The sequence below is a fragment of the Phoxinus phoxinus genome, assembly GCF_949152265.1.
Source record: "Phoxinus phoxinus genome assembly, chromosome: 17".
Classification (NCBI taxonomy): domain Eukaryota; kingdom Metazoa; phylum Chordata; class Actinopteri; order Cypriniformes; family Leuciscidae; genus Phoxinus; species Phoxinus phoxinus.
This window is the reverse complement of record NC_136892.1, coordinates 27,823,748-27,848,968: the sequence shown is the minus strand read 5'-3', so window position 1 is coordinate 27,848,968 and position 25,221 is coordinate 27,823,748. Positions and strand designations below refer to the sequence as shown.

The following is a 25,221-nucleotide window of genomic DNA, read 5'->3' as shown; positions in this document are numbered from 1 at the left end:
ACAGAAGAGAAGCCCATTCCAGACCACTTTAAACCTCAAGAAGTGCAGTGTCCATACTGTCCTGGGCCATCTCCGCCAAATCTTGAAGACAAACTACTAATCACCCGACAAGCAACTGTTTACGGCATATTCAAACAATTTAAAGGTAGGATGAGTTCTGTAATTATTTACATGGTGAATAACATTTTGTTCTTATAAAGGATGTAAATAAATTGATTTTCATTGATTTATTTTTCATTTAGGTGTGTCTGTCTATGCAAAGGAGTGTCCCATCTGCAGAAACCTGGTCAGGTTTCAGGAATATAAGAGTGGGTTCCACAACTACAATAACAGAGTTATCCTGTCAATCCCCTTATGCTCTTTTCTGACAGCTGGAATTTCAGTAAGTATGCACAAACATGTAAATAATTAGAGGGCATGTTTCAAGATATTTAAACAGGTGGTTATGAAAACTGTTGATTAAATGTTTACAACGATATTATATTCACTATCCACAGAATCACATTGCTGTGGGTCGCATGATCAGAACAATGGAATCCCATTCCCGATCTGCCTTGCCAGTCAATACTTTAAGAAAGGCATTTTACCATTTCTGTGCGTTAAGACAGTACTCGTACAATTTTTTTTGTTACCGATGTGGACACCACCCATCCATTGTCATAGCAGACACCAACTGGAAAGTTGCATTCGATTTACCAGGTGAGTGTAACATCTGAACAAAAAACATAATCTGTAAAAAAATGTTTTTTGATGCATTCACCTTAACACACATTACCATACAGCTTGTCAATACCCTTTTTACGTTACAATTTCTAGTCAATCTCATGAGACGCCCAGACATAGAGAACATTGGCCCCCAGGACACTCAGGCTAATGTGGCAGCAAGATGGGAGGACCTAGAAAAGGAGATCATTGCCACTGGATTTTGTGATGGTAGCCTGTTTAATTCTACTATTGGCTTTAATGATAATAATGTATATTAACAATGTGTTACATTTGTAAAAAAAATCAGGGTAAAACTGTATGTATTGTAGTTTTGTAGCTGTAGTGGCAAAATTAACTGATGTTGATCTAAAAAACGTATGTTCATCAGATTCATCTAACAACCCTTTCACAAGTCCGCTGACATATTCAGCATTTGCACCTTGGATTGGGAAACACACCAGAGTTGATGACAAGGTTCCAAAAACTGAGATTAACAAAGGTCTCTCTCAAAGTGAAAGGGTGAACTCTGCATGCCGTGAAGGCCGGGAAGTTGATGAAGACCAGATTTTGCAAATACTGGACTCAAGATCGGTAAGATATTTCTAGTTTCACAGAATTCACGTTAGCATGCCATGTATAACGAGTGTACTAGGCTCACCCGCTCATACTTACCGGAGTATTAGACGCACTTGCAGCTAATTACCTTTGAACTCAAACTGAAATCCCACATGCACATTTTTTCTGGCTGGCCTCACTGAAGGAATTCTGGACTCTTCCTCTCAGCTGTCTTTGTAAAGAACTTTAGTAACCTGTGATTAGCATACCTGAATTGTATTCATCGTCTTTGAGCTAAGTGATGATCCTGTGAATTATACTTACCTGATACGATTTCCTTCTCAATCCTTCACAGTTTTAATATTCCTCTTCATCCCCGTTGAGAGAACTGTGTAGTTAAATACCCTAATTTAACATGTGAAATATTTTGGATTATTATTCAAGATATTAAGAGGGTGTACCATAACATTGTTCCCACTTTACATCAGATGGCCTTTACTACTATGTAATTACATTTTAAATACCACCTAACCTGTCCTAACTGGGAAAAATGTTTTGCAATACAATATGAACTTAATACTGTACGTATATTGTACTTAGTTTTTGGATGCAAGTACTTAAATAGTTAAGGCCACCTAATATAAAGTGGGACTTTTACATTTATACTGACCTTGAAAACCTACCTGCCTTAAATTTGTACATTATATATATATATATATATATATAATTTGACCCATTGATGTTTTTTTAAATATGGATGGACAACAATTTTTTGTTGTTACCTGAATTCCTCACCTGTGAATATTCTATAATAATTTTTTTTTTCCATCATCATTATCCTTCTGAGAAAGTAATATTACCTGTTTGCCTTGTAGTGTATTGTAACACCATGTACTTAGATTGAGAACTTTTTTCCCCATAAACAATAATAATATTGTAATTTCTCTACAGCACAAAAGAGAAGACCTGGTGAAGGCATGCAATTGTCTTGGAGTGTCTTCAACTGGCTCGATAACAGACCTTATAAACAGGCTGGAGGAACTTCTCCTTTATAAGGAGATTTACCCCAAAATGTTTGTGAAGCTGAAGAAAGCTGGAGGTAAGATATTGCTATTCCATGTCATATACATTATTTTGTGTAGGGAAGTGTTCATGCTTTTCTTGTTTTATTACCCATAATTATGCAGAAAACATTTGCGTAATAACATTTCTGTTATTATAAAACAGGTGGAGTGTTACATATGGGCTGCACCCATGGTGTTGTATACTATGCATCACCATTATGGTGGCAGGAATCTGCACGGGACCACGGGGATGCTCTCCTAAGTTTTAAATATCCACCCACTGTGTACATCTCTGACATTGCTGGACGTGTTGCCAGACATGTGAACAATCTAACACAGCAGAGATTCTTCCAGCCAAATGATGGACGGGTATGTGCACCAACGGAAGCCAACATGTCACTTGCAGCTGAAGGAAAGTTAACTGTAGATCTTGAGTGGATAAAGAACATCAGAAGGAAACCAAGATTTGCAGGAAAATCCAAAGAAATAGACAAATTCTCATATCCACACCCTGAGACTGGGACATCAGACCGGTACTCATTGTATGATAGATTTCATCAAAAAAACCAGAAGCGCCCTGAAGAGAGACTACGCAGCCTTAAAGTGATCCCAGACCTGGCTGCTCTGATCAATTCTGCAGCAGCAGAACAAATAAACAGAGAGCTTTCCTCAAGCCGCTACTCACTGTGCCAAATGAAGGACACCCATTACATGTTCTCACTGCGTCTCTATTTTCACCTCCACAATGAAAAACTCAATAGCTCCTTCATGAAGGAAATGGAAAAACAAAACACATCAGAGGCCATACGCATCGGATTAAATGGCAAACTGGTATGTGGCAGAACAGGTAAGAATGTGAAAATTTTAAATGACTTTTACATGAAATTCAATACAGGTTTGACACTTACCCCTGGGTTCACAGACAAGGCTTAAGTCTAGTCTCAGACTTAAATGCATGTTTGAGCTGTCTTAACTAAAAAATAACTTGAACTGACATATATTAGAATCTGTCAGTGTCATTGTTTTGTCACAAGATGCACACTAATTATGATGTATTCTAGGGCATTTTCCTCTTCTAAGGCATTTTGATAAAACCTGCTTAATGTTCCATACTTATCTAAGATGTACTCCTGACTTAAGTTAAGCCATATCTGTGAAACTGGGCCATTATGTATTAATATAATAAAACTATTCAAAATTAATTCTAGAAACATACACAAGAAAAACTGACCAAGACTCCAGAAGTCCTCAGGGTCCAGCAAAAGAAGACAGTTCTACTGTTGATTGTTATCAGTTTTCAGTGTCAATGTTTCCAATCAATGAAACAAACAAGGTAACAAGTGTGCTGGTTTTCAAAGCTGAACAGTAATTATTGACATATATATATATATATATATATAGGAAAATAAAAATAACTTTTCCAACCTTAGGACAAAATCTCACATCTCTATTCTGTTGAGAAGAGAGACACCACTGTCATTGCTAAAATCTCTCACTACACCTCATTGGAACTACGTGACCTGAAAAGCCTTTGCCCACCTGATCTCTTGAAAGACACCAATATTTCGATGCCATGGCTAACTGATAATGTGAGTACCAATTATTCTGACTAATATTAGTTTAATTTAATATTCTTGATAAACTTATTAGTGAACTGTTACTTATCCAAAATGTGATGTTTAACTTTTAAGACATGTACAGTATATTGAAACTCACATCATAATTTTCCTACAATGTATCTTCATATTGTGCTTTAAAGGCAGTGAATTGTCGGGTTGCACAAATTGCAGCAGAGACCCAGGATGTAAGTAATTAATTCAAACTACTTTTCATAAAACGTTTTTTTTTTTTTGTTATTTTCATAAATGTAATCAAGTATTCCTATTGTGTGATTTATTCAACATACAGGTTATGTGACAGGTGTAGTGCATTTCCTTTATACAATTAACATATAATTTTATTCTCCTCAGTGTATAGCCTTGACGACTGACACATTCATTTTGTGGCATAGAGACTGGCTTGCTTCAAAAACAGTTTCAGATTCTCATTTGAAAATTCTTGAGGTACTGTACAATTTGTTAAATAAATATAGATTAAGCTCTCCTGCATGTTTCTACATGTAATGACACAGTATAATGTGTTTCCTATTTCTGTCATTACAGAATGATGCACAGAAAATTCTGTTTCCAAGAATTATTGGTGGCCAGACACCAGAGAGAGGATGCCACTTCATTCTTTGGGTTAGTTCAACTCGAGGAGTGTTAATCACAATGAAGAAATTAAATAATAAAGAGACTGTACAGAGAAGTTAACATTTTGTAAATAAGTCAATTTAGCATTTGTAAGTGTTGTAAATTTGCCCTTTATTGAATTTCTTCTACAGGTTTTTGACAAGACAGCAAAAAAAATAAGAATTTATGACAACACACAGCACAACATTGACATTTCAGCAACAGACATGGACATTCTGAAGTACGATCCATCATTTATTTAATATTTGTATATGTTTTAAAATATATAATGACTTGGTTGCCTACTTTACATTAATTCTATTTCCTAGAGATGTGTTTAGAAATCTAGACTCCCTGGAAGGGTGGACTGTGTGCAATCCGCAGCAATGGCAGAGAAATGATGGAAGCAACTGTGGTGTTTTTGTTTGCACAGTGAGTGGATGGAGATTTATTTTCACTAATGTGTACATGAATTAAAATTTATATAATAAATACAATAAGTCTTCAATCAAAAATGGTTTACTAGCACACTACAATATACAAAGCGCTTTACATTTTCATAGGTTGCAGAGATGGAAGCAAAAGGTCTCAACATGTCATCTGAGTTGCTCCACACTGAACAGTTGATTCACCTTAGAGTTTACCATGCTTCATGTTTGGTTGAAAATATACAAACTGAGGTAAAGCAGAGTCTCAATTTCTAAATTAAATCATGCTTCTTTTTCTATAAAATGGATGCATGTATGGTCTGTCTAGTGTCTAAAATTTTAGTAAATTATAAAATAAATATTATAATTACTATTTTGCTTAAAATCATAAACTAGTTTGCACCTCTTCTGTTCTTAGGACTTCACACCAAAGAAGACAACTTCTGAGGCTGAAAACAGATGTTTGGCCCAGGAGAGTGGTGTTTGCGTTTTTCAAAAAACCCGGAACAAGTAAGTGACCATACTGCATTTTACCATGTTATACTATATAGATTGAATAGTCATTTAAATGTGCATCTTGTTTCTTCTGCAGAACCATGCATCCAGATGTGAAGACACTGCAATGGATTCAGTGTGACATTTGTAATGAGTGGCTGCACTATGACTGTGCTGGCATAAATCAAGCAATGGTCACAAAGGACATGGCATTCAGCTGTGGATGTGACATTGAAATGTCATATCCTTATGAGAAGTATGCAGTTTACATTTCCAAACAAACTTCACTCACTATAATCCATGTAATATTTTTCTAACCATCCCATTTCTTTTTACAGAACTCTTTCAATGTTGACCCAGGGATTGGTGGTAGACGTAGTGACAGATCAGGAGATAATGGTAAACAACATGAATACTTCATCACACCAATAACTGAATAAATGTGACTTGCCTTTTTTGTAAAGTGAAGCTTTGTGACAATTAGAAAAATAATATATATTTGTTTCAAAGAGATACTGTATGAACCCCCATACAGTTATTTCATTACTGTATGAAATTAATTAACCATTTCCTCACATTGTAGGAACTACACAGTGGCTTGACAAGTGGCACAATAAGATCAAACAGGATGTTTTTGCATAAAAATCCTACATTTGCCCCTAAGCTGAAGACAAAACTTAATGGAAGGATTTCTTTTTTTGATCAACAACAGGTAAAACAATTTTATAATAAACAAACAATCAAGTAACTTTTGTAGGAAAAACAACACATATAAACAATTATTTACTAGCATTTGGAAATAAGCTACACTTCAGATATATAGATACACAAATACACTGTAAAAACGTTTAATGCAATGCCTTTTGCCAACAGACAGAGGGGATCATTGATAGAACTCAACAAGTCACAAAGATTGACATGAAAGAGTTCATCAATACATCCTACATTTTGGAAGTATTAACTCCTGAGGTAAATTTGATGATTTTGTTTGCCTATGACTCGCTTCATGGGTCATTCGTAAATTAAATTAAATGCATTGTAAATGGTCGTCCTCTCTTTCCTTTCTTGGTCTTTCAAAGGTAACCCTATTAATCCTAAAAAAGACAGAGGGCTTCCACAGGTTCCAGGCAGAAACGGTTTTGCAAACAAAGGGACATTTGGCGTAAGTGTGTTAAAATGGCATTTTTTAGTACCCTTTTTTCTGATTTTAGTATTTGCTCTATAGCTTTGTCTATTCTATGTATTTTATAAACCCATAAATTATTAAACTCTTATCATTTTTACAGAATATCCAAAGATTTTGATCCAGACTGATTTTGAGGGCAAAGGGATGCCTCATGTTGCTGTGCCACACACATTGTGCTACTGTCAGGACTTTTTTTCTCTGTCCCCCTTCCTTGTTATCTTTGTCACGTTTGTTAAATATTAGTTACTTATTTAATACAGCAAGCCTTTTGAGTTTGCTTCAATATCACAATGTGAGGTCAATTTTATAACTATTTTATAACTTTCAATCATATTTTTGCTAGAGTTGCTGTGTTTTTTCTTTGCCAAAGGCGTCGGAGCCCTATACAATAAAAGAATACAAATAATAATTACTAATGTTGTTTCAATGTTGCTGAATAACACAAAACATTTAAAGAAATGGTTTATAAAGCTTTATAAATGGTCCACCAAAACGAGTAGCCTACTTAAAAGGGTAACACAATAGGTTAAACGATATTTCATAAAACAATGTGATTTTTAAATATTGAATTTACTGTGGCATGTTCTGTAACAAGCCGTTTGTTCTCCTGCACCATAAATGGATGACAGACAGCTGCTAAAACAGTAAGAGATATTGTGGCTGTGGCGATGCTAATAGAGCCACGAGCGCGCTCCCATATAGGCTACGGGTAAAAATAGCGAATAATAAACAAAATAAGATGCGACATAGGTAAATAAGATCTGTATTGCACTGTCTGTGTGCTCTTGTGTATCAATAGGAGTGTCTGAAAGATGTAAACGCTGAGAGATCGTGTGGCTGGTAGTGGCTGGCGACGCTTTAGCCACGAGCGCGCTCCCATATAGGCTACGGGTAAAAATAGCGAATAATAAACAAAATAAGATGAGAAATAGGTAAATAAGATCTGTATTGCACTGTCTGTGTGCTCTTGTGCATCAATAGGAGAGTCTGAAAGATGTAAACGCTGAGAGATCGTGTGGCTGGTAGTGGCTGGCGACGCTTATACACGAGCGCGCTCACATACGGGTTAAAAGAGCGAATAAAAAAATCAGATAAGATGAGAAATAGGTAAATAAGATCTGTATTGCACTGTCTGTGTGCTCTTGTGTATCAATAGGAGAGTCTGAAAGATGTAAACGCTGAGAGATCGTGTGGCTGGTAGTGGCTGGCGACGCTTATAGCCACGAGCGCGCTCCCATATAGGCTACGGGTAAAAATAGCGAATAATAAACAAAATAAGATGAGAAATAGGTAAATAAGATCTGTATTGCACTGTCTGTGTGCTCTTGTGCATCAATAGGAGAGTCTGAAAGATGTAAACGCTGAGAGATCGTGTGGCTGGTAGTGGCTGGCGACGCTTATACACGAGCGCGCTCACATACGGGTAAAAATAGCGAATAATAAACAAAATAAGATGAGAAATAGGTAAATAAGATCTGTATTGCACTGTCTGTGTGCTCTTGTGCATCAATAGGAGAGTCTGAAAGATGTAAACGGTGAGAGATCGTGTGGCTGGTAGTGGCTGGCGACGCTTAGCCACGAGCGCGCTCCCATACGGGTTAAAAGAGCGAATAAAAAATCAGATAAGATGAGAAATAGGTAAATAAGATCTGTATTGCACTGTCTGTGTGCTCTTGTGTATCAATAGGAGTGTCTGAAAGATGTAAACGCTGAGAGATCGTGTGGCTGGTAGTGGCTGGCGACGCTTATAGCCACGAGCGCGCTCCCATATAGGCTACGGGTAAAAATAGCGAATAATAAACAAAATAAGATGAGAAATAGGTAAATAAGATCTGTATTGCACTGTCTGTGTGCTCTTGTGCATCAATAGGAGAGTCTGAAAGATGTAAACGGTGAGAGATCGTGTGGCTGGTAGTGGCTGGCGACGCTTATAGCCACGAGCGCGCTCCCATATAGCCTACGGGTAAAAATAGCGAATAATAAACAAAATAAGATGAGAAATAGGTAAATAAGATCTGTATTGCACTGTCTGTGTGCTCTTGTGCATCAATAGGAGAGTCTGAAAGATGTAAACGGTGAGAGATCGTGTGGCTGGTAGTGGCTGGCGACGCTTATAGCCACGAGCGCGCTCCCATATAGCCTACGGGTAAAAATAGCGAATAATAAACAAAATAAGATGAGAAATAGGTAAATAAGATCTGTATTGCACTGTCTGTGTGCTCTTGTGCATCAATAGGAGTGTCTGAAAGATGTAAACGCTGAGAGATCGTGTGGCTGGTAGTGGCTGGCGACGTTTATACACGAGCGCGCTCACATACGGGTTAAAAGAGCGAATAAAAAAATCAGATAAGATGAGAAATAGGTAAATAAGATCTGTATTGCACTGTCTGTGTGCTCTTGTGCATCAATAGGAGAGTCTGAAAGATGTAAACGCTGAGAGATCGTGTGGCTGGTAGTGGCTGGCGACGCTTATAGCCACGAGCGCGCTCCCATATAGGCTACGGGTAAAAATAGCGAATAATAAACAAAATAAGATGAGAAATAGGTAAATAAGATCTGTATTGCACTGTCTGTGTGCTCTTGTGCATCAATAGGAGAGTCTGAAAGATGTAAACGCTGAGAGATCGTGTGGCTGGTAGTGGCTGGCGACGCTTATACACGAGCGCGCTCCCATATAAGCTACGGGTAAAAATAGCGAATAATAAACAAAATAAGATGAGAAATAGGTAAATAAGATCTGTATTGCACTGTCTGTGTGCTCTCGTGTATCAATAGGAGTGTCTGAAAGATGTAAACGGTGAGAGATCGTGTGGCTGGTAGTGGCTGGCGACGCTTATAGCCACGAGCGCGCTCCCATATAGGCTACGGGTAAAAATAGCGAATAATAAACAAAATAAGATGAGAAATAGGTAAATAAGATCTGTATTGCACTGTCTGTGTGCTCTTGTGCATCAATAGGAGAGTCTGAAAGATGTAAACGGTGAGAGATCGTGTGGCTGGTAGTGGCTGGCGACGCTTATAGCCACGAGCGCGCTCCCATACGGGTTAAAAGAGCGAATAAAAAATCAGATAAGATGAGAAATAGGTAAATAAGATCTGTATTGCACTGTCTGTGTGCTCTCGTGTATCAATAGGAGAGTCTGAAAGATGTAAACGGTGAGAGATCGTGTGGCTGGTAGTGGCTGGCGACGCTTAATAGAGTTACGAGACGCGCGCTGCATTTGGTTAAAAAAAAACCTTACATATTGTGTAAGTTCGAGTGGCAGGCGCATATATCTGTGACTGGTGGAGTGGCAGGCGCATATATCTGTGACTGGTCGAGTGGCAGGCGCATATATCTGTGGCTGGTGGAGTGGCAGGCGCATATATCTGTGACTGGTCGAGTGGCAGGCGCATATATCTGTGGCTGGTGGAGTGGCAGGCGCATATATCTGTGGCTGGTGGAGTGGCAGCTCCCCCTGCCACGCAAAGATTTTACCTCTACACGAATTTTCGGATTCTATTGGACTGGAGGCAGTGCAAGGTTTTGTCCTGATGGTATCCAGCTCTTTTACTACACCCGAGCCTTTTTATGATCAATAACCATAAATGAGTCGATTTAGCGATATGATCATGAATCACGCGCGTCTCAATCTTCACCGGACAGTCCTGCTTCGCGTGCAGTCTTTCTAGGTTACCCGGGTGACGGAGGACCGGCATCTCAGCTCGTGGGCTCCGGCGGTGATGACATTCATCATTCCCGGCGCGTTGTCTGCAGTTTGACAACTCCTGACACGTGTGACATATCTCACTTTACCTGCTCCAGTCGAAAACATTACCTCCGGCAATCGAGGTGTCTATGATGTCCACTCTGCTTCCACTGGCTGTGAGTAGATCACACGGAGACCAGCACAGTCCACAGTCCAGCCCGGGCACATCACTGACACTGACCAAAGCAACAGCAACAATTAAAGTCAAATAATAATATATTAATATATACATTCATTTATAATTAAAATAATATGTTATATATTATTTTTTAAGCCTAACCCACATACAGTAGGCTACATAATTAAGACAGTTGTAGGCCAATAATAATGTAGCTTATGCCGTAATTAACAGGTCTGTTTGCATACAGGTCAGTTAAACTTTTAATTATCACAGTCAATAGTTACAACTGTTAATAATAGCAACATATGCTTCAATTAGGCAACATGTATAGGCTAATATGAAAATAACAGATTGAGTAATAATCAGTAGCAGAGAAAAGAGGCATTATACCATTTAATACTATTGTACCTTTAAATATTGCATGATACTTAACTTCATTAACTGTGATATTATACTCTTTTGCCTGTACCATTGTACAATTAAAAAAAATAACAATGATACCCCTAAATTTACTTTTAGTGTAGTATTTAAATATGTTATCACCTTTCGTATATAAATTTAGTTATTAAATTTACTAAAAATAAATAAAGGAACAAATACATTTCCTTTTTTTTTCTTGATCTTTGAACTACTGTCACATGCTGCTGCTTTCTCTACGCATGCGCGCACTGGTTTCTGCTGTGTGTTGGTGTGTCACTGTGCTATCAGGCTAATCTCAGCTGCGCGCTTCTCTTATTACCATCTGAGTACTAACATATTTATCCCCGTTTCTTTCCGTTTGTACTATTTCTAACAACACGGACAATGGCGGATCCAAGAATACGACAAATAAAAATCAAGACCGGTGTGGTTAAACGGTAAGAAGGCGGAATAATCAGATTTCTTTTATGTGCGACGTTAAGGCCGCAGGTTCACCGCGCCACTCCACAGGCGTACGCGGCAGATGAGAGGCCTCTGCGGCAGAGGCTGCAAATATAGCCCGGTGCTCTGACAGGTGTTATAGCATTGTCCAGATGTCAAGTTCAATTCTCCGGTCACTTTAGATGCAGTGAAAGCTACGAATAATGTGCATTTCATAAGAGATTTTGTTCGTTTTTATATGATTGTTATTAGGCCACTAAAGCATAAGTAAGTAACTTAAGTTAGTCAGAATTCCAAATGATGTAACTCAACGTTGTTGAATGAAGAATTTGAGGCTATTGTTAATGCCAAGTGTGATAGACATTTCGGTAGCAGCTAACGTTTACCTTATCAAGCAGGCATGTGTTTTTATCTAGACTTGATATTGCAAACTATCATATTATTTTAATTCATTATCGTATCATAAAAACGTTGATGTATGTATGTGTATATATATATATATTTTTATATATATATATATATATATATATACACACATACATATAAATGAATAGTGTAGGCTATATTATATAAATTATATTTTTTAGATAATATATTATATACATTTATGAATATATTTTTATGTTAAATTAAAGAAATGTAAAAAAAGTATAAAAATACATGCAATGCATGTGTATATATATGTATGTGTGTGTGTGTATATATATATATATATATATGCTATATATGTATAATATAACCTATGTGTATATGTGAGATAAGGCTGCATAACGATTAATCGCAACTAATCGTTTGCAGAATAAAAGTTTTTGTTTACATCATATAGCCTATGTGTGTGTACTGTGTATAATAATTATGTATATATAAATACACAAACATGCATGTATAATTTTAAGAAAAAAATCTATTTATATATTATTTATAATTATATATAATATAAATATTTAAATTTAAAAATGTATATAAACATGTAAATATTTTTTAAATATATACATGCATGTGTGTGTATTTATAAATGCATAATTATTTTACACAGTACACACACATATATGATGTAAACAAAAACTTTTATTCTGCAAACGATTAGTTGCGATTAATCGTTATGCGCCCCTAATGTGTGAGAGAGAGAGAGAGACACGTTTTTACTTTATTTTTGAAGTTAAAATGAAAAGTACAAACTTTATAGCATTAGATATGACCTGTGACCTGCATATGATCACATTGACATGGCTTATGCAGTCCCCAGTAAGACCAGCAGAGTCTAACATTCACTTAACGAATGTTAGACTCGTATTAAAGTTGGTCATTTGTGTTCTGCGAGTGTCTCTGTTCTTCCTCTCTTCATCCCCTCCCTTTCTCTGCTCTTCCTGCAATCCCCACCTGACTGCTGTTTGCATTGATTGACCAGATGAGGGCCTGATTGAGATGGGCCTGTTTGATAGGGCTGGTAATGGAAGTGTGGGAATGATTCTCAGTGGGATTGAGAAAGTGAGAGGGATAGGAAACAACTCGCACACCATGCCAACACAGGAGACAACATCGTAATGAGCCGCGCCGCGATAAGAACCGAACGTTTGGCCTGTCAAACTCTGCTGATGTTCACATGAGGGACCAATCACGTCTTGGTGTCTGAGTTCATTTATGCTGAATTTGCTTATTGCGTCGGCACCGTTGGTGTCAATTGATGGTTTTATGATGGAACATTCCTGCTGTTAGGCCCAGCGATGGCAGACACATCGTTCGTGTCTCCGAGACATGTTTCTTCTGGATTTCCCATCTGTTTTTGGCTCTCGGTGTGGACGGTCCAGCCTTCGTATCGATTAGAGCGGTGCGAGTTGCTTTGTTTTCTTTCAGCTGGGTCTTTAGGTCCTATAGATTTCTCTCAGATTTCTCTCCCCATGTGAGCGCAGGCCTCTGTGGTTCACTCAGACCGGGGCTTCTCAGCTCCAGGTCAGATAATTGATTTTGTCCACCTTTGAACGCTGTATTGCTGAATTGCATTTCTTCATTTGTCAGAGCTGTGAAGTGTGGGCTTCTTGATGGTCTCTTGGTTTACTCATTTCAAGTCTGTTTGTATGTTTGCTCTAAGCTTGGCCTCTATGTAACTTTGTTTTTCAATAAACGCTGATATATATTGAAAGCATTATTGCTGATTCTGTCAATATAGGACAGACTGAATATCAGTTTTGATGTTGAAATACATTGTCCTGTCCATTTGTGTGTAAACGGTGGCTCCTTGGACCATTCAGAGTGGCCGACTTCTGACTCCAAAACTCAGTAGAGCAAGCATGGTGCTTGCAACGCCAAGGTCATTGGTTCGATTCTCAGGGAATGCAAGAACTGATCAAATGCATATTTTGAATAGCCTGACCCACATCAAGATGTTGGGTCTGGGAACACACCATTGGCAGGGCTCAATCCGAGGGGCGAGATAAACGGTTGTCTTTCAAATTCCCTCTACACGGATAGGATGGCGCTACAACCAATCAGAGCAACGAAGAAGGTGACGTAGTTGATGGATTAAACTTTTGCCGTATCCGGTCGGCAAAACTCCGAACACATCTTCCTTTTTAAGAATGACTTCAGTGCCGTTTTTTAACTCCATGTCTTCCAGAGTCGCGGCCAAAGCCGATTCGAAAGAATCGTTCGCCCGCAGCAGCCGTTCTTCTTTGTTTTCAAGTAGCAGGGAATTCACGCGGAACCGTCGCAACTCTGCCGTCATTATGTTAAGCCCACCCACCGACTCTACACACGATGTGATTGGCCTGACTAGAGTTTGGTTTTTTCAGCTCGCAAGCAAACGGAGAGTTGCTAGACGTCACTGGCTGCAAAATCAAATTTGCTGCCGCTAGGGTGCGTCTAGATTTCTAGGCTATATTTTGAATGTCATTTTGACAAGTATGTCACTTTGAAGGGGGAAAAAAGTGTCTACCAAATCCTTAAATGAAAACTGTAAATGTGCATTTTCTATTGACAAGGTTGTCAAAAGATTTTAGGAACGATTTTAGGGCAACATTAAAAATCTCTAAATGGCCAAAAATCTGATCTGGCTAATATACAGTGTGTTTGGCAATATATTAGTTAAAACAATATACTGCAGTCTGCACTTTAAAAAATAATTTGTATTTTTTACAGAAAAATGCTGCTGTAAAAATTATATAGACGGGCCACTCATGATGATCTCTGACTCATAATGTAGCCTAATGTGTTTAACCACCTGTATTATTTAGGGCTGGGTAACAATGCAGGTATCCCTATTCGATTCGGATTCACAAGATCTCAATTCGATTCTCGATCTGATTTTGATTAGAGATAACTTTATCACGTCTTGTTCAGTCTGTATGATCTCAGTAAGCCTTTATGAGGGTTTACGTACGAATTTTGCGGCGTTTCACTGTGTGTGGACGAGAAACTTTTTGAGAGCGCTAGTGTGGAGGGAGAGCGGATTAATGTAGACGTAGCCTGAGGTGACGTGTCAGTGCTTTAAGACCTAGTGCTGTAGTACACGTGGATGCTTGTAATGTCAGTTAATTACCACCTCCAGGTCAAGCCCCTCTCATTCGGCTACATCCCACGTTTTCAAAAGCCTCAAGGGGGTTCCTGAAATGCCCTATCAAGTGGTCAGGATTTCATGCCAAATGTTGCTAGCACAGTAGGGTTCTCTGCTCAGCCGCAGTCTGGAGCATTTTTTACAAAACATCCACTTTTCACCATTCAATATATTCATCCGATGAAGAAATTCGCTATTTTTACAGAATTTTTCTCTTCATCTTGGCCTTGACAACTGGATGTCGTTGGTCTGAACGAACTGCCAGCCGATTTTGCATCTCACAGTCTCCTCCGTCTTCCACCATCCCTTTCTACCCTTCACTTGCCGTTTTCTTTTTTCTTTTCTTCTTCTTTTTGGTGATGTATTCCAGTCTGTGTTTTCTGGCCTAGCTCAGCGGATGCACTTAATAAAATGACAGACGTAATTTGCTTTTGTCACCGGGTCTCGCCGCCGGCCCGCCGCCTCAAAAATACAGTATTAGAGGGGAGAGAATGTGTGTCGAGTCTAATTCTTTTCTCTATTTTCCAGAGAGATGCTTTTTCCATTAAGCTGAAGGAAGCAGCCCTGGCAGCCCCATTTACAGCTGCCCAGCTCCGCCCCTGCTATAAGCAGCTCGCACATCACCCTGCAGATACAAGAAATTAACATCAGCATGACACTTTTTCATTAGCCTGTCCCTCACTTTTATTAGAATTATGCTACACCCCGATCTTTCCACCCCTCCGGCTTCCTCGCTGGTTGCACCCCCCATTCCTTTACCCGTGGTCTAATTTTTTGCGCACGTGTCAGAGAAAGCCTTACCTTGAGCATATGTGAAGAATTGCACCAGAACGTCGTGATTGAAGCCTGTTAAAACCGGCGTAATTGACGTAAAATATGACATATTGTCGCAGGCGGAGACGACTCTTATGGCACGCGGCCCGGGCTGGCAGTATGTTTTATTAATGGAGAAGCATCTCGTGCTCTCTCTCTCTCTCTCTCTCTCTCTCTCTCTTTTTCTCGCTGTCTAACACACACATATACACAGCTGATTTTATGAAAAATGAATTCCGCAACGCCATGTCGTCCCGACAAGCGAGCAGGCCGCAGACGGAAAGCAGCTATTAGCTAGAATCATTATCAATAGTGATATTTTCAAACTCCATTACGGCAATCAGGCCGTGAATTTATTCAGTGCGTTTAGTTCATTTGGCCATAATTGATAAATAATCAAAATTTATCAATGTACTCGCACTGCGTTTTCACTAACAATCAAGCAAAAGTGGCCCATTTGCCACCTGACTTAGTCCAAATTAGGGACTAAATTGATGATCAATTAATCCTAGTAGGGGCAGTACAGTGTCTTTGTGAGTGTGTGCGAGCGAGAGGGAGACAGATTAGCGTAGCGATCAGGATGTAGCTGGTGCAGTTTAGCGCTGTGGCTAACAAGCATACAGCTTTTCTGAGACTGACAGTAGATAATCATTAAGGAAGAGAGAATTGTAGGAAATGCTGGAAGTAGAGACTGTTTACAGTAGGATGTGCTTGTTCATGGGGTGAAGTTATGTGGGCAATTGTTAATGTTAATGCCTTTGTTTTATTTTGTCTAAGTGTGTTTTACATGTTGTTTAAAAGTTAAAGGGCATATTGCAGGTTAGAGTACCCAGTGCGCCAATGTATAGAACAATAATGTAGGAACTAGATTTAAATATAAACATATACTTATAAAACGCTATTTAGGCTTCTGGAGTCGTTTTTGTGAGAAAATTTTACTTCCGCATTTGAAAACCGCCAAACCGGAACTGACGTAGCATGGGGGAGCGCGGTCAAAGTAAACAATAGGAAAGCAATGGATCGCAATGACAGTTCGGACGCTGAGGAAATTCTAGCCTAAATGTTTACTCGTATGACAGACCTCAGCCATATAATTATGAGCCTGATATGAAGCCAAGAGAGTAGACAGGTCAGGATTAGACAAAACAGCGGTCAGAGGAGACACATTGAGCTGTGGTGTGAGGAGAACAGGGCAGGAGTCGGGTCTCGGTGAGAGAACAGTGTTAGCTTATAGATGTATTCACGTTAGCCGACGATATGTATAACACTATGCTCAGATCACAATATTGTAATTATGTGTCAGGCAATAGCAAAGCTAGTATTTAGACCCTTACCTGCACGTGTATGTCAGCCATTAGGAGACAGTTTCCAGAGAAAGAGGGACATTATAAAGGTTTTGAATTTATCAAATATAATATCACTTGGTGATAATGAATAAAAAAATAATCACAATCAATAATAAATTTTTTATATGTAGAAACAGCCAACACAAACATTAAAATTCGGAGTACAGATTGAAAATGAACATTATATTATATTATAATAATAATAAGTGTCGGCTGCAGACTTGCAAGACATTACAAGTTTATGGAGGATACGTTAATGAATTAAATTAAGACAAGGCACATTTTGTAAAACAAATGTACAATAAGTGATCTCTGACGGATCCGTGAGCGTCATGTTTCCCACCGGTGGCCGACCCACATGCTGACGGTGGACCGGGCGACCCGATGAAGGAGCCGGGACAGTGTGCACATATCGCCGTCATCATATAACGTAACGTTAACTCATCATATCGCCGGGATTATAATCATGCAGTCTATAGGGAACGCTACACACTACCGCGTTTTTCAAAGCAGACGCAGAAGCGAAGTCCGTCTCTTACCCTGCACAAAACGCACACAAACACGGAAGAAAGCACCATCCTTTTTCTTGTTCGGAAACCTGTGGACTCGATGTTCTGACAGGCCATAATTCACAGTCATTTATCACGATAATTATTAATTGAAATACAATAACCACCGAAAACACACTGAATCACGACCGCTTCAACATAATACCAGCCTATTCTGCACTGAGCGAACGCAGCGCCGGCAAACGACTCCCCATTCTGACGTAATATGACGCGGTGGTGAAAAAAAAGCGCTTTTTCAACACGGTCAAGGAAACTGTCACGTTTTCTACTAAATTTGTGCCCTTATGTCTAGCAAAACAATTTTTAATCATGCATTTACTCTTCATATGGTATTTTCATACAAGGTTATATATTAATTCTGAAAAAAAAAAAAACCTGCAATATGCCCTTTAACAGTGCTAACTTGTGATTTATCTAGACTCGAGAGGATGACTGCAATCTTTTATCATGCTATGAGGTGTTTTATGACACGGTAGCGGTATATATCACAGCATAGGCTAGTACTGGAAATTCAACAAAAAAATATTTTATGTGTCACATAAACATTTAGGAATTATGATAATCTCCCCCATTTGTTCTTGTTTTTTGGTGCTACTTTATAAAACCTCTGGCTTTGGGTTAATATAACTGCTAGTTTCTCCTTTTATAGTGAGTTTTGTTATAAGTACACTACAAAAATTTGGACTCGGTATGATTTTTTTATTTTTTGTTGTTGTAAAAGTCTCTTCTGCTCACCAATGCTGCATTCATTTATTTGATCAAAAATACAGTAAAAACAATAATATTGTGAAATATTATTACAATTTAAAATGTAATGTATTACTGTGATGCAAAGCTGAATTTTCAGCATCATTACCAGTCTTCAGTGTCACGTGATCCTTCAGAAATCATTCTAATATGCTGATCATTTCTGATCAATTTAATGTATCCTTGCTGATTAAACGTATTAATTTCAACAGTGGTGTTCAGCAATATTGTCTACATCTCAGTTGGCATCTTTGATGTATTATGTATATTTGAACCTAATTAAAAATGTCCTGCATGATTGTTTATATTTGTGTAAAGTCACAGATGCAACTAAAAAAAGATCGATTAGTAACGTGACACTTCAGGGCATTAGAAGTTGGTGCTCTGGTTTTGGGCCCATGTAAGAGGCTTATAAATTTTGGGTGATCCGCAAGTTAGCGAGTTGTTTGACTTTGTGGCGGTAAATTCCTGTCAGCAACAGCATCGGTTGGACAAATAAGTATTGAATTTGAGTAAAACTCACCCCTTGCTATCCATTCTCATTCTTGTTCTCTCTCTCTCTTTCAGTTTGGCCAAAGAGGAGGTGTTGTACATAAAGGAGGCAAAGCAGCAGGAAGAGAAGATTGAGCGTCTCAAGGCGGAGGCAGGAGACGAGTATGTAATCAAGAAACAAGTGAGAAGAAAAAAAACACCTTTTAACAACACATGAGACTCAGGGACATAATCATTTTAATTTAATAAATATGCATTTTTCTAACAGACAGCACAATTCATTGAGCATCATATGAGATTTGTTGGTCTCTTTTTTTTCCCTTTCTTTTTTTCTTTGGTGGCTTAATGTGAGAAATATTCCTGGTCAACAATGGAAAAAAATATAGGCATCCTAGATAAACTGTTGATGGTAAATATTCCACAGAAGTGAAAGATTCACTCTCAAGACTGATATCAGAATTCTATAACATTTATTTAAAGCTGATTATGTTACCAAATACAGTTACCACCCAACTGGCCAATAATACCAAGTCAAATTTAGTCACATTAAGCGCTTGGCAAGAGTTAATTTTGCACCCGGGATGTAGAAAATCCCCCCGACTGTAAAGAGAATAAGTCATATATCTGAGCGCTGGTGCCAGTTGTTCTGCCTTAACAGAAAGTGCTTTGGTAACGGTTAAAGAGACGGAGCGGATTCAGTGTGGCAGCGCTGTGGGTGAGGTCAGGGTTAGTTTTAATGTGCTGATGCAAAATTAATGACGTTATGTTACTTTAGAGGAGTTTTGTAATTAACAACACATGCTGCTAATTTAGAGGATCTCAAGGAGTAGTGGACCATGTTCTCTCTATCTCTCTCTCTCCTATTCTTTTCTTCAGCTTCTCTCTGAAGTGAATGCATATACAGCTCTGTTTTAAAGGGCGAAATCACGCAAAAACGACAATCCTGTCTTGATGAGTTCATATCTGATGACCGAGTGTACATGTTACACATTCAGCAGCTGATCAATAACTTGCAAAACTCATTGTTTTTCCATTGAGCTCCTTCAAATGCTTAAAGCAATAGACGTTCTCTCTCAATCTCAGAGGAGTTTGTGTGAAATAATTCTTGTTTTTGTAATAGAGTAAAGCTAGTAAAATCTCTTCAATGTCTTAAACAGGTGGAGGTGTTGCAAGAGGCAAGAATGATGATCCCAGACTGCCATCGCCGTTTAGCTATGGCCCACGCTGACCTACAACAACTGTTGGTGAGAATAACACACACACACACACACACACACACACACACACACTTTTAGGTTTGTCTTACCTGAAAGAACTCTGTGGTGCTTTTAATGCATTGAATCTTTTTGTTTGAGAATCCTGATCAATCTGAAACAACAACATTGCCACATCTGGATCTTACAGCTGCATTTACATTACTTTAGATTAAAGCTACATCATTTCAAGTGCATGCTGCTTTTTTCTGTTAAGGTAGCAGTCTCTGTTCATATTTGTGCCCTAATTCTTGGCTAAAAAACACTTATATATACCATTTTTAGACATTTTTCAGTGGCTAAATTGTCTCTACATCCTTTCTGACCAAAACGTATATGCATATGTGACCCGTGCTGGCAAAAGAAGTCGGAATGCGCATGGGCTAGTTTCGAGCTAAAGACAAAGCATGTGAAAAATATTCATTTTGGTCAATTTTGAGGTGTTCACAAAAATGTTCATTAAGCCCTCGTCTAGCTATCCCAATGCCCCAAATAGCAATCAAACATTAAAAGTATCTTTATTTGTGTGTTTTCTGAGAGGAGTACCTTTGCTTTGTCCATGAAAAATGCAGTTGTTCTCTGCTCGCTTCTCTCACTTCCCCTCAGCACAAGTTTGGTATCGCTATAAAGCGCAGTATTCCAACTTTGTGAATATTCATAGCGAATTCTCGATGGCATGAGTCTTACCAATGAAATGTGATTTTCAAACTCATGCTCTAATAAACTACACAATCTTACTCGTGCTGACTGACAGATTCGCCCAAAGCCTTTCAGACAACGTGCAATCCCGATATACACAGAACTACAGTATTTCAAAATATCTGTCTTGGCGAGTATTCACACAAACATGATCTGTTATGAAACATGATCTTAAATAAACGCTTGGTTAACTGTTGGGGGAAATCATCTGATGTGTAACATTATATTACATCCGTGCGGTACACTTGGTCTGAATATATAGGCTGTCTGTTAAATAAAATGTTAATCAAACAATTGTGGTATCATGGCAAAAAAAAAAAGTTGAAATATATGTTTTTCCTATAGATATTTGGGTTTTTGGTGTTATTATTACCTGGGATTTTAAGGGATGGTTGCTAGGTCATTTTGTTTTGGAACCTAACTTGATTTTTCTCTAAATTGACTTTGCTGACTCTTCAAACCGGTGTATCTCAGTTATTTTTGTCTGATTCCAACCAATCATACATCATTTTGAAGGTTTTTTAATAACAAATAACAAATAAAATGTTCTCAATGCGACTCATTTTGCCAGCTCGGGTCACAGTTTGTCTTCTCGCATTGCTAGCCCTGAAAATGGTTAGCCATAAAAAGAGGTAATAACTATTATTAGTAACTGATAACTATAATGATGAATATTGTCTAGAAAAGGTAATCATAGAACAGGAGGGCATTACATGTGTCCAGGCATCTCACAGGTGTTTGGACCAGGGCATCGTGACATGGCAGGTTTATGTGTGTGAGAAAGACGTCTGTTGGTGAGGTATGTGCAGGGGAGACCGTGCCATCCGCTTCCTGTTTGTTGACGCTTAGGGGAAATGGAGGATTACAGGGATCGCAGTAATGAACAGAAAACAGGGAGAAGAAATGGAAATCTGTGATGGCATTTTAAAGAGATCATTGCAACGGCTCCGATTTGTGTGCGCTTCAATAAAAAACCTTTTCAAACCCTCTACTTTTGTGTTAGCGTAAAACTTTCTGTCAGGTGCACCAGATCACTGAGGCTTCACACACACACACACACACACACACATATATATATATACACACACACACACACACACACACACACACGCGGTCCTGTGCTGCACTCATTTCAGTTCATTAGTAATGTTGTCACGGCAATGGCCTCCATAGAAACCGTCGTCGATCGATTAGCATTGATATGACCTACTCCTCTCACTGCCTCCATTACATTTTCACACTGTGTTACGTGTGTGAGTGTGTTTGTCTGAGGTGGTTGTGTGTGTGATTATCTGACAGCTTCACTGAGTGGATTAGCTGTATTTGGGGACGTAGTTACTCTCTCTCATTGTGTTACTGTGATCTGATTTACTAACTGCAACTGGACGGAAAGCTCGCTCTCTGTAGACTTGCATGTATTCTATGTCATTTTAAGGCTGTTAAAAACTTTTAAGTTAAGCTAGTCCCAGACTAAAATACATTTTAACTGAAAGCTACTTGCACTGATATATATAAGGCCTAATCCTGGCTTAATCTAAACCCTGACTGTGAAACCAGGCCATAATATTTCATTATTTGATGACTAAAATGATGCAGTTCATCAAGAAATCTGAGAAATCATATTATTTTAATACGAATCATCATTTATTTTATTATTTGGAAAAAATGTCAGTATTTTTGGATAAAAAATTAATGTGTGAGACATAATGTATAATTATGGTCAGTTCATTAAATTCTGTATCCAGTGCTTTGGATTTATTGGACATTTCTACAGTTGTAAGATGCATAATTTTCTTCATATTTATTTGTAATGAACAAAATATGACTCATATTCATTAATAAACTCCAGATAGTGACTTTAAAACATGTCTATCATCAGGAAACAGAGGAGGAACTGGCCGAAGCGGAGGAGTTCAAGGAGGCCAGAACAGTTTTAGAGTCGGTGAAGCTGGAAGGATGATGGACACAGAGGAACACACACTGACGTCACGACTGTCCATTCCATTTCTTCTGAAGCAAGGCCACACGTTTACTGGTCGCTTATGTTTGCATTTCATCCATTTTTGTATCGATTCATAATTTAATAACACTGTGTCCCCTAAGCCTTCTGTGTTCACATATACTCAATTATGAAATAAAGTTTCTTTTTATTATTTCAAACCATTCCGTTTCATCATTGATTCTGAACTTAGCTAACGTCTCCAGTCTGTTGCTGTGTTTTACCTTCATAGATTATAGCTTCACCTGCTGGGAAAGCGAAAGTTGTGACACGTCTTTGATCACACCGCATTTATTCCTGCTGCAGGTGTGTGTTGTTTAAGACTTAATAAGAATGCACAAAGCTCAATTAATATGTAGAATGCAGGCCTTGAGTTATCAAATAAGATGCCATATGTTTCCCTTCTCATAGGGCTGCAGTAATTAATGCAGAATGTGAACCTGATGGACAGGCTTTTGCTTCCCAGCATGCAGAGGGAGACGGGTAGAGCAGGAAAACTAATGTATGATGAGAACATGTTTCCAGCTCTCCTGAAAGGACACTGACCTCCGCTGGCCAGATTCTCTCATGCAAGCAGAGACTCTCGAGCTGCACGGCACCTGCACATGCTCTGACCTGTTAGCTGGAGAAACATGAGTGCATAAATATATTTTTGCAGTGCAACATAATTACATGATTTGAATTCTGGGTGTATTTTGTGTAGGCTATGAATATTTGATAACGGAGGGCCTGCTTCTGATCCTTTGGGAGAGATTGCATCAAGCTTTTCCCTGTCTCAGATATTGCAATCTGCATTATCAAGGTAAATCCTGAACAAATAAAACCCTGAGATATAGCATGCAGGGGAAAGCTCTTCAGTCTATATAGATATGTTCTTTATAATAACTTAATATTTCAATTATTTTATTTGTTACAGTGGTCCCAAATACTATTCGAAACACTCAAGTCAAACTTAAACACGTATGAATTTCATTGCATTAATAAAGCAAAATGTCAAACCAGGTGACTTTATTTTTAAGAAAGCTGGCATAATCACAATTTTAAAGCGAACCATTTCGGAATAAGTATTTTATGTTTTAATAACATCATAGATATAGCCTTTATTGTAAGAAAGTTAGTGGAACTTTAGTTGTGTGAACTAAAGACTGATTCACAAAAAAAAGAATCCGTGATTTTTATTTATTTCCTCTCCAAATGCCACTTTAAAAAAAAAAAATGTTTTGTTTGTAGTATGTTATCCTATGATATTAATGTCAGTCAGGCATTTTTTTGGGTGAGATTAAAATACTCATAGGCCTATATCTAAAAATGAAAAGATAACTTAAAACACCATTTATTTTTTTTATTTTTTTTAGCTGTTTGTTTGAAGATGCCTCAAGAACAATTAAGGTCCTCTAGCGTTTTAGTTTAAGGAAAAACTACAGATATTCGGAATTTTGCAATAACTTTTGGAACTTCTCCAAAATATTTATCTTGTGTGGCAATCTGAAGAACACGATTTTTCCAGATGTTTGCAGATATCCTACAGCAAAAGGAATATCTATTTGTCCATTTTCAAGGGGTGTTCCTCACAAGTCTATAGTTCCTCCTAATTCGGTGTGTTTGAAAATGTGTTTTAGTTTTTTTTTTTTTTTTTTTTTTTTTTTTTTTTTTTTTTTTTGAAAGCCTAAGGAGCAGATGAATTCGGGTTCCATTTGGCTTGGTCTTCATTCTACAGATTTCGATAATTATCGGGTTCACCCCGAAGCCTCATTATAGCGCTAATGAGGCGCCGCCACTCCGTGACACCCAACCGCTCCATCTCGTTAAGGAAATCGCTCTTCAATGCTGATTATTTTATTTGGAGCCATAATTATATTTCTTTCGGATAAATCACGGTCTAATCGAGTCCGTTCGGAGGGCAGCGCCTCTAATTGGAGCATGAGATGCGGCGGCGGGCGCGCGCTACCTGAGCCTGCTCGCGCGACCGGAGGAACCGTGCACCTGATGGATGTGGGGGTGTGTGGGGGGTTCTTCATCACCCCTCCTCCTCCTCCTCCTCCTCCTCCTCCTCCAGCTAAAACACAACAACTTATTACCTTTAATCCCCCCGACTGTCACCGCATCACCTGCACGAAACAAGAATCTAATTTGTTAAACTGGCATTTCTGCAGATGGACGATCGATTTTCTCTTTAGAATTCTCTAATTGAGTGAATATAGACGCCCCGTGAATCACATTCCGGCGTGGAAGTGCATGAGCGGAGAAAGAGGGCGTTATGCCGCATCTGTGCGGGTGTGGTGGAGCAGGGTTTGCCTATTGTGAGGACCGAATGTGCCCACAAGGACAGACTTGAAATCGCTAAGTAAATACATGTTT

General features: G+C 38.5%; 2 protein-coding genes and 1 long non-coding RNA gene across 3 annotated transcripts; all 3 read left to right on the top strand.

The window, feature by feature from the left end:
- The first annotated feature begins 283 nt into the window (after positions 1 to 283).
- On the top strand, positions 284 to 933 carry LOC306984629. Its single transcript, XR_013794573.1, has 3 exons — positions 284 to 382; positions 498 to 699; positions 817 to 933. It is a non-coding gene; the product is annotated as an uncharacterized lncRNA (long non-coding RNA).
- Positions 934 to 2,330: 1,397 nt separating this feature from the next.
- On the top strand, positions 2,331 to 6,956 carry LOC306984866 (uncharacterized protein). The gene is made up of 17 exons (XM_079586572.1): positions 2,331 to 2,359; positions 2,488 to 3,171; positions 3,533 to 3,657; positions 3,755 to 3,913; positions 4,084 to 4,128; positions 4,295 to 4,387; positions 4,487 to 4,564; positions 4,708 to 4,796; positions 4,885 to 4,987; positions 5,119 to 5,235; positions 5,402 to 5,493; positions 5,576 to 5,734; positions 5,817 to 5,877; positions 6,062 to 6,190; positions 6,352 to 6,447; positions 6,558 to 6,640; positions 6,765 to 6,956. Exons 1-17 carry the CDS (start codon positions 2,332 to 2,334, stop codon positions 6,790 to 6,792), a joined length of 2,169 nt encoding a protein of 722 aa, XP_079442698.1. The 5' UTR covers position 2,331; the 3' UTR covers positions 6,793 to 6,956.
- A 4,233-nt stretch (positions 6,957 to 11,189) lies between these two features.
- On the top strand, positions 11,190 to 23,024 carry tbca (tubulin cofactor a). Its single transcript, XM_079587280.1, has 4 exons — positions 11,190 to 11,391; positions 18,988 to 19,093; positions 20,070 to 20,156; positions 22,744 to 23,024. Exons 1-4 carry the CDS (start codon positions 11,339 to 11,341, stop codon positions 22,822 to 22,824), a joined length of 327 nt encoding a protein of 108 aa, XP_079443406.1. The 5' UTR covers positions 11,190 to 11,338; the 3' UTR covers positions 22,825 to 23,024.
- Positions 23,025 to 25,221: the final 2,197 nt, after the last annotated feature.

Coding starts and splice junctions, on each gene's coding strand:
- LOC306984866 (XM_079586572.1), top strand. CDS start 2,332: ATGTTTGTGAAGCTGAAGAAAGCTGGAG. Junction 2,360..2,487: donor GAAGCTGAAGAAAGCTGGAG/GTAAGATATTGC, acceptor ATTATAAAACAG/GTGGAGTGTTACATATGGGC. Junction 4,129..4,294: donor TTGCAGCAGAGACCCAGGAT/GTAAGTAATTAA, acceptor TATTCTCCTCAG/TGTATAGCCTTGACGACTGA.
- tbca (XM_079587280.1), top strand. CDS start 11,339: ATGGCGGATCCAAGAATACGACAAATAAAAATCAAGACCGGTGTGGTT. Junction 11,392..18,987: donor AAGACCGGTGTGGTTAAACG/GTAAGAAGGCGG, acceptor TCTCTCTTTCAG/TTTGGCCAAAGAGGAGGTGT. Junction 20,157..22,743: donor CTGACCTACAACAACTGTTG/GTGAGAATAACA, acceptor GTCTATCATCAG/GAAACAGAGGAGGAACTGGC.